The 10,027-nt window shown below is 36.1% G+C and overlaps 1 protein-coding gene across 1 annotated transcript; it reads left to right on the top strand.

The window, feature by feature from the left end:
* The first annotated feature begins 264 nt into the window (after positions 1-264).
* LOC121392414 (dnaJ homolog subfamily C member 9-like) lies at positions 265-3,430 on the top strand. Its single transcript, XM_041523637.1, has 4 exons — positions 265-450; positions 753-860; positions 908-1,097; positions 3,351-3,430. The coding sequence occupies exons 1-4, from the start codon at positions 265-267 to the stop codon at positions 3,428-3,430; spliced, it is 564 nt and encodes a 187-aa protein (XP_041379571.1).
* Positions 3,431-10,027: the final 6,597 nt, after the last annotated feature.

Here is a 10,027-nt window from a genome sequence, read left to right as displayed (position 1 = left end):
TACTAATCCAGTACCTAAATATTTAGATCCTTTACTATGTGGTGGTCATTGGGACCAAGTAAAAAGTGACCTTACCATCAGATACTGACTCTGAAAGTGAAGGAGAAGAGACAGAGAAGAGAAGAATGACAGTAGTCACAACAACCACACTAACAGCTAATGATACAACTGTCTAACTATAATAATTAAAAGTTTATTAAAAATTAGTTACATTTTAAATCACACCCTGGGTATTAAAGCGGGAGTTTAAATTTTGTAGAAACTATGGCTGGTAAGTTCTTTGAGTCAATAGAGGAGGCTTATAGCACGCGAGATTTGTACGAGGTATTAGGCGTTACCAAAACAGCTAGCGAGTCAGAAATCAAACGAGCTTATCACAAACTGTCATTGAAAGTTCATCCTGATCGTGTTCCTCCTGACGAAGTGAAGATATCTACAACTAAGTTCCAAGTATAATATTATTTATAAATATTTTTAATGTATTACGTACAATTAATAATACGTTACTATGTGTATATTATATGTGCATAATAACATGTTTGTTCTCTCAAGATTCTCAGTAAAATCTATCTTATTCTCTCGGACTCTGACAAGAGAGCCATTTACAATGAGACAGGGTGTGTCCCTGAGGACGATGATGGTCCATCAAGAAAGGGACTGGGCTGAATGTTGGAAACTTCTTTTTAAGAGTGTCACAGTTGAAGTGGGTGTGACTACACAGCATAACAATTAACATCATGCTTTGTTTATAGGATATTCAAGATTTTGAGAAGAAATATAAAAACTCAGAAGAAGAAGCCGAGTGTCTCCGTTCAGCATACATGGACTATGAGGGTGACATGGATAAAATAATGGATTCTGTTAGTAATAATATTGTAACACAGTAACTTATAGCCATCTTTTGTAGGTATTGTGTGCTCGTATAGAGGATGAGCCTCGTTTTAGAGGTTTAATAGCAGGATGGATTGCTGAGGGATCAGTTCCCTCATATCCTCCTTTATGGGAGAAACAGAGAAGAAACAAAAGAAACGAAAGAGGGAAATATGATAAAGAAGCTGAGAAGGAGATGAGACGAGAGATGGGACTGAAAGATGATGGTATGTATAGAACAACACTTATATTTTGAAGAATTCACTAAATATGTGGACATCCACTAAATTTGTAGTCCTTATCAAGTAGGGTTGTTACTGTTAAGATGGAATGTCCATTATATACCAACCTACCATATCTGATTTAGTAGTATCTTTCTTTATTACTGCAGATGATGATGGATTTAAGTCAATAATTAAAGCAAGACAACAGGACAGAGAAAAAACAAGATAGGTTCCTTTTTTGATGACCTTGAACAAAAATATGCTAAAAAACCAAAAGAAACGTAACCCATATTTAATGACAAGGAAACCCATTTCTGTTAGTAAGTAGAAAAAAGGAACCAGGAAAAAAGGCAAGAAATGACAGATTTTATTATCAATATGACTATTGTGTATGTATTTAAATTAATTACAAATATTTAGTTTGAGTCATCATATTTGTACCCTAAACACCACAGTCTTCTAATTCATAATTGTCTCGTGCCTCTTGTGTCATAAAAATGAACCACACTGTCACCTGAAACAGAGAACAATATATCAGTAGTTATACAACAAATAAATTATACCTAGATCAACTGCTAGCCAGTCTTTACCATCTTCTCCTTCAACTACCACTCTTTGATCATTGAAGATCCGAACATGTTTCATCTATCAAGATGCAAAATTTTGCTGAGATTACTTGTTGATATAGATAAGTATTGACCTCTCATAGGTGTAGGAATGAACTTCTTAGCATCATTATTTACTTAGTAAATAATGATGGCCCCCTATTCCTACACCTTGGCCTCTATATATGACCTACTAAATAAATACACATGATGTCTGCAGTTTTTTGTATTGCTAATCATGAAAGTCAGCAGTTAGAGATTTATGTAACTTCTAACTAATAATCTAATAAAACAATAGATAATATGTAGCAAGTATCCTGCAAGCCATAACCAATTGCTAGAGAGGAGGAGCCTGGCTTGGCAATACTATAAGCAATGTATATAGGAACGTACCCTCAAAAGCTAGAGTTTTTGCCATCCTGTTAATATGGTCGTATTAGCACCAGTACATATTACAAAATAAGATACATATTGTTTGCAGGGTGGAACTTTAATGAACAAATATCTGTAGCATTTTCCAGTTTCAAAAACTCCACTACCTCATTGATATTGAAAATTTCTTGTCTCTCCTTGCTTGAATTTTATTGTTTTTCATTTTCTTCTTTATTTCTCTTTCTCTCTGTATGTTAGTTAATAATTCTCAATACATACTCTGTTAAGGAGCTGAAAGAATTTGTACTGCTAGCAGCAATAGGAAGAGTCTAGGGCCAGAAGTCCTTGTTAGTTCATACAGTTACACTCGTTCTCACTGAACGGAGTGGGCTGAACTGATGTTCTTGACCTGCCCAGTTGTCTGTTAGTGGTAGCATTGAAGGATACAAGAGATGATGGTTTTCTCTTAAAAATAAGCAGTGATAGACGATTCCATTTCCTCCTCCTCCTCCCCTCCCCCTACATGTGTTCAGGGGTTGTTCCTTATATTTTGTATAATGAAAACCTCACTTATTAACTAGAAATAATGTAAAAAGAAAATCAATAGAAAATCAATCATTTTAGGGGAAAAGCACTTCCTTTTAAACTTGCTAAGTAATGGATTCCATCAAAGTCTTGTAATAATTATCTCCTTCACATACATGGTTTATCATAAGTACCATTCCACCTGTTTAGCATCTGAAGTATCGCCCATCACTGGATTATAACCAGGTATAGCAAACAGGTATATCCGACTCATTAGGAGGCTTGATGAGTAGCTAGCACATCTCTGATACTGCTTGACTGTAAGAACAAATCTGCTGATGCATCCGAGCCTAAAAGGAGGAGATACTAACCTGAACCTCAGATTTACTATGCAAGATATAGGCCCAATACTTAAATGTAGGGTATTCCCCTTAATTAGTTAAATGAATTGGCACTAAATGATGCATTTCTGAATTATATATTAGATCCTCCTAACTTGTTATAATTGTGCTAACAAAGATTACCATCATACCTGCAGTAGTCTCTTCTTTAAATCTTCCACGTGTTCTTGTTGAGTTTCTAACACATACAAAGAGTGTCTGTATTGACGTTCTAATTCAGCATAATTTAAAGCGTCCATCAGAGGATTATTGGCATATGGGCTCGACAATGGAGTAACTACAAAACAAGATAAAAGTTGTACTATATATTATAGAGCACATAATGTATATATTACTAATGTTTGTATATATAGTATTCAACACACCTGGGACCATGACTGGAGAAGGCCTGGAGAGTGCTGAGCCAAGATATGAGAGCTTGGCTCTGCAATAAGAGGTGGTGTACCCAGGGGCTGCTTTCGGTTGTAATTCAGTCTGGTGTAGGACAGGTGGAGAGGTTTGTTGCATGTTGTCTCTCAATGGAGAAATGGGAGAGCTTACAGGAGAATTAAAATCACCTTGTAAGATTGATGGAGGCATGACTTTCATGGGTGGACGAGTCCAGCTTGTTGGTGGAGTCCTGGACTATTTTACGTCGTCTTTGCTTTTCGTGGAAGATAGTGTGATGGTTGTGAGGGTTTGGGTGGAGAGCTTCTTCCCTCTTTTTTTTTTGAAAATATCTCTTTCATTCTTTTTTGGGAGCTCCTTCCATTCTGCACTAACTTCTAACAGTTTGGTCCCAGAGTCAATAGTATATTCATCAGTAAATGCCAGTGTGCATGCTCAGCATTACCAGTGGTAGAAGGTGGAGGGCACTTTAGGGATGATAATGTTACTAGGAGAGATAGATTTCTGCGATGGTGCTATAGTACATATAGACACTGACGAGGTAGGAGGACTCAGCGGATGGACAAGGAAGAAATGGAGTTGGAAGAACTGGTCGACAAAGCAACTTGGGGTGAACTTGTTGAAACCAGTCGAATGAACACGCTTTTTTATTGTTATGGGCTTGGGAGAGTACTTGTGCTTTTGGTTCTCCTTTGAGCATGTTTTGATGGCTCTTTACTGGGTAGTGAAGGTGCCACTGAGGATGATGTTTGGTCATTTTGACTAATTTGGCTTGTAGTTGTAACAGTGGAAACATTTGGGGCAGACACTGGTGAAAGAATGATGGAGAGACATAAGGTTGAGCAGTAGTAGCTCCACCTGTAGATGGTACAGATGATGGAGTCACTTCTGTAGTGATGGTGCTTCTAGTATTAGTATAATACGGTTAGATCTGTATTGTATCGAGCTTAGCTCAAGAATCTATGAGGGACATGTTGTGGACAAGGAACACTTGTTTTGGTAGCAACAGAAGCAGTGAAAACTTGATTATTTTCATAGTGAATATTATTTACAGGAGCTGACCTAAAAGAACGACGCATGTGCACCATTGAAATAGGGTGAAGGAATACTTGTCAATGACTAACGGAGTTCCCCGATTTGAAGTAGCACTAGAAGGAGATGGATGCCATCCCTTGTTGGTAGTAATAATAGCAGGCAACTGTGAAGATGTGGTCAAGTTCATTGTGTATAGGTAAAGACTGTTGTATTGAGGCGGAGTGTGACAGGATATCACTGCAGTACTGGGAAGTAAATAGTAACAAGAGTGGATCTGCTTGCATGCTTGTGACATGGTCTCTTGAGAAAGATTTGGTTGTGTGACAGTCATGTGATTAGCGATGACATCATCATTATTGAACGATGGAGTAGTGGGATGATGATAGCAAATTTTTTAGACCATCTATTTGTGCTTGTGTTGGTATTCCAGAATTACCTGCTAGTAATGATGAATTTGCAAGAAGAGAGGGGAAAAAAGGTAAGGATTTGCCAAAAGAGCTTTAATTGTAGAAGCCAGTATCATGTTGTTGTCCATTGCATAAAAGAGGATCTTCCGTCCTGAGGTAGGGATGAAGCTACAGGCAATCCTGCCTCAATTATGTCTTCATTGTTAGCCTTATTGTAGAATGACTGTGGACTTATCAATGCAGACATTGCACTAGAAGTATTTCCTGGGAAGTCTTCTAGTGGAACATCACTGTTGACTTCTAATTGGTTACCAATCACTGACAGTGTTGGAAATGGCGGTAAGTGTCATGGAATTTGCAGCAAATGGATTGCTCATAAATGAATTATATCAGGAGATGACCGATTTGAATTTGGAGGGGAAAGCCTCATGAATTAGTCATGACAATGGGAGGATGATTGGTTTGGTATAGGTGGAACCTACAGAAAATAAAATCTTAAATATTAAGAAGAAATATTGAAGTCTACCTTGTTGGGAGCTGTTGTTCTGATATACTTTTGAATTCTCACATTCTTTCATTACACGATTCCTTTTGCTATTTCCTGAAACAAAAAAAATATTGATAAACGAAAGGCTTTGTTAAAAAATCCTTAGTTTGTTAAGTGCAAATTAAATAAAATATAATCAATTGACGCAGATTATTTTTTTAAATATCCATTAACTTTGGTTTATGCTATCATGACACACAAACATGTAAAAATGCATTACAATAGAATCTCAAAGACTCGATGTCTACAAGATTTTGAATGCCCTTTATCTTGTATGCCTACTTTACCGCATTACCATAGTCAACAACTTGTATAGTATTATTTAATTACCAAAAGAAAGGATGTCTATAACTTACCAAATAGTGCCTGTGGGTGCTTTTAGATAGACTCTTCCCACTTTGACCATATGGTAAGTGCTTTTGTCATCCAGTCTACATAATACAAAAATATAATTTACTTATAGTAAATAGACAAGGAGCAGAAAAAAGAGCATACAACCAGAGATAGATTAAAACATTTACCTGTCTTTTTTCCAGAGTAAATTTCATATGATCTAATGCCCACAAACAGGTGCTATGGTAGAAACAAGGTTCGGACATCTTTCCTCCCATGATTCTAAAATTCTTAATGTTAGGTTCCTCTTCATTATTTGGGGAGATATTACTGCTGACGAAACACTACTAGTATCCTTTTGACTAGGAGGGTTAGTGAGAGGAGGAGGGTCTGTCTTTTCCTTCATAGGTTTGGATGGCTATTTCAGGTGAAAAAATGTCAGAATAGTCCTCAATCCGTCTTGTTCCTCTACATAATAAATAGAAGCATATAAATATAACAGTTAAAATCCGAATAGAATTACCTAAATGAGATTTTCCTTTTAACTAAGTGAGAAGGGAAGAAGAAGGATCACTGGACTTGAGCTACTACTTGGTTTTCTTCTCTTGCGTGACACTTTTTTCATTTTAGACTTTGAGGCTGCTTTGTGTTGAGAAGGACTGTAAGAGAGAGCAAAGGAAAACACCTCTTTTGTTGATAAGAATTTTTAAAATTTATCAGAGATTATATCAGTCAATGAATAAACTAGATAAAGTGTAAAGTTCGTATATCATTAAAACAATCAAAAAGAAGATTGAAAACATATTGTGTTACTTAAGTCATTTCAAAGGTAGTTCACCTTACTACAACAACAAAGAGACTATATATGATATAACTTAGCAACCAGTGTTCTATAGTCAAAGTCCTGACACTTATCAAATGAATCCTAATCAAACCCGATACAAAAGTAAACAATTTACAGAACATTAGTGCTAGTCTCAATTTCAATTATCAGTAGACATGGCATTGATGCTGAGTGGGTGTGTCTTTTGTAACAACAACCAAAACTGTGTGGTAAAGTATTAATAGTTCGACCAATAATTAATTTTTAGTGCTAAATACAGTCAAAATATGAAACATAAAACAATAGATCAACATCATCATTTATATGAGTGTACATAAACAGTATTTATAGATGATATTATAAGACATAACAAGAGGAGATTACAGGTGTGGTATTAGCTAGCCAAAAGTAACACATAGAATTGATAACTAGTAGTCAGTTATGCTGTCCAATGTAAATTCTAAACTTATTTTGATTAATATCAAAGCCACTGAGTCTTTGTTTATGGAAGAGGTTCCAGTGTTGAGTATAAAAGAGAATGGGAATGGTTCAAGTTTAGTATTCAGAAGAGCTTCAAAGAAGAGAAGAAGATGAGACATTGTCTAGTAGTTCTTCTGTTGCTTTGTGGTAGCCAGCACTATGGTGGTAAGTACAGGAGAGCTGAAGTTATAAAATAGATAACTGACAATGTGTACTAAAAGTATATTTACTTTGTATTTCATGCAGCTTGGCCAGTATGATGACAAAAAGCACAGTGTGGCTATCGTGATGACCACAAGAAGCATGATGGCTATGGTTATGGTAGTCCATACGATCATTTCACAAATCAAGAAAACTGTGTCTATCTGGTAGCTTGCCTGAAAATACAGCCATCAAAAAAGACCTGGCTATGGAGGTTATGGACATCAGAGTAGCTATGGAGGCCAAGGAGGTTATGGAGGGTATGGAGGCCATGGAGGTTATGGTGGTTATGGAGGGTTATGGATACCGTCACTATGAAAGTGTTATCCAGACTTTGACAGCTATGGACCTCATCAACATAGATTGAGATATTAGCTAGAAGTAAGAGAGACAATAACAGTATACAGGAGTTACTACATAACTGCAAACTCCCATTAACAGTGCAAATGATTAAATAATCTTTTTTTTCCTTAGCTGATGAAGATGATCTGAACAGGAATAGTTCTTAACTTCCAACCACACAAACACAGTTCTCACACTCCCAAAGTGTCAGAATGGTCCCAGAAGGTTGTACATAAACTTACGTTATACGGAGAATGGCATTGGCCACCAGTTGTCCTAGGGAGTATGCGAAAAACTTCCAGGTTGCAAAAGATCCTAAATGTATCTCAGTCAAAACAGTTAAAAAAAAAGTGTATGTGTAATTGTATTCCTTCGCTATGGATACAAGTGAGTCAGGGGTCAATTGTTAATGTTTATAATTGCATATGATCTTCTGAGGTCTATTAGTAATTATTAAACTGTTTTTCACAGGTGGGTAGAGTTGGATTCCGTAAGATCACATTCAAAACTGACCTCAAATGCAAATGCGTGAGTGCAAAGATATCAAGAGTTTTCAAAGAATGCGTCAACACGTATCCCGTCCCTAATAAACCAACATCCATATAGCTACTGTTTCTGGAGAAAACTTTCCTACGATCACAAACTAAATTATGACGATAAACCAAAAAGTACGTTCCTACTAAGAACCACCAACACACAAAAACAAAAATAGGTCAGTGTACACACATTGACTAATCCATCAAACATTTCAAATATAACATGTTTCATTGAACAAACTTTTCAAGTATATCATAACCAAATTGTTCTTTCTTCAGATATTCTCGTGATATGGAAGAGGAGTTTTACAACAAATCCTGAAGATCTTTTTGAGATTGATTCCGATACAGAAAAACCAGTCATGAAGATGTTGGTGCACACTCTATGCGTTCAATCACGGACTATGACCGATATGACAACTATGACAAAAAAAGATACAAAACACAAGTCCTACGACAAAGATCCCTATGATCCTTACAAGAGGCCTCTACATCCAGTTCCAGCTGGTTATTGTGATTGCTGTGTCCCAATTTTGTAAACCCCAAAACAATTTTGGACTATGATGACTGCAAGTGTGTGTCGTCCCAAGAAAAAATGTTTACCAGGACATTATTTTAACCCAAAACTTGTGAGTGTGAGTGCCCCGATGGAACCTATTTGGACAAGAAGACAATGCGTTGTATTGGAATGTAAGTATCTACATGTGAAGAAGTTAGGATAAACTTAGAGAATTGACATAAATGGCTTCTTATTTCTTATTTTAGCTGTAAGAAGCTTAAGCCCAAAAGCTTGTGAACATGTCCTCTGTAAAGACAAGCCCTCATTCTATTGTAAACTAGACAAAAACTACAAATGTGTTGCCCAGACTGTGACGAATGTTTGACTACTGCGCCAGAGAGGTAAAATGATCACCATGATCTCTAAATTGGTCTACCATTTTTAATTGATTGTTTTAAAAAAATTTTTTTTAGGATGGTGCAAGAAGACAAACTGTATCGACCAACAATATAAACCAAAATGTGTCTTTGACTGGCGCAATGGAAAATGTCGGTGTCCGGAATGTGAGGATCAGAAAAAATCCAAAAGACTGTGAAAAAAACCCCTATTTGTTTAGTGAAGTACAAGAAGAACACAATGCAAGTAAGTACCACTGCTGATTTAAAAACCAGTATCTATTATTGGACACACTTACCAACACAGTAACCTCTTATTGAAAACCATTGATTATAATCTATTTCTCTTTCATTTTTATAGTGGCTCTGGTATCCTTACCCAACGTGGTGCTTGTCCAGATAAATACGAGCGTTATGGTTATGGACATGACAAAAAAAGATGCTATGAGATGAATCAAGAAAAGATCCTAGCTATGTGATGATTTATCACAGGAAAAAAGATCGCTATGACGATGATGACTCAGATCCTATGAAAAAAGAATCGCTATGGACGATGATGATCACAAGAAAAAAAAAAAAAAGGAAGTCGCTATGACGATGATGATCACAAGCAAGATGAGCTATGACGATGATGATCACAAGAAGATCGATATGATGATGATGATCACAAGAAAAAGATCGCTATGACGGGGGGGCGATGATTACAGAAAAAAGATCGTCATGAGAAAGGTTACCAAAAAGAAAGAATACGCCCTTCCATTCCTATCAATTGGACCTTTTAACAAGCCTTTGGTACTAGATATTAAAAACTATAATATGTTTGTATAATCCCCCTAATATTTTAAGCTCAAAACTGATTTCCATTTAATTTATTTATCAACGGAATGATTAATATTGTTTTTGTTAAATTAATATTTATTTTGGGAGTATAATCTCTTGCAATTCAAATTCAATTCAATTAATCTAACAATACATTAATAGACAAACAAACTGTTAAACTCTCGTCATTTCCTGCTGTTACTTATTTATCACTTTAATAATATTT

Source organism: Gigantopelta aegis, unplaced genomic scaffold (assembly GCF_016097555.1).
Source record: "Gigantopelta aegis isolate Gae_Host unplaced genomic scaffold, Gae_host_genome ctg3773_pilon_pilon, whole genome shotgun sequence".
NCBI lineage: Eukaryota > Metazoa > Mollusca > Gastropoda > Neomphalida > Peltospiridae > Gigantopelta > Gigantopelta aegis.
The sequence above is the reverse complement of the archived record's forward strand: the minus strand, read 5'-3'. Positions and strand labels throughout refer to the sequence as shown.

Coding starts and splice junctions, on each gene's coding strand:
- LOC121392414 (XM_041523637.1), top strand. CDS start 265: ATGGCTGGTAAGTTCTTTGAGTCAATAGAGGAGGCTTATAGCACGCGA. Junction 451..752: donor TATCTACAACTAAGTTCCAA/GTATAATATTAT, acceptor CTTTGTTTATAG/GATATTCAAGATTTTGAGAA. Junction 861..907: donor TGGATAAAATAATGGATTCT/GTTAGTAATAAT, acceptor CATCTTTTGTAG/GTATTGTGTGCTCGTATAGA.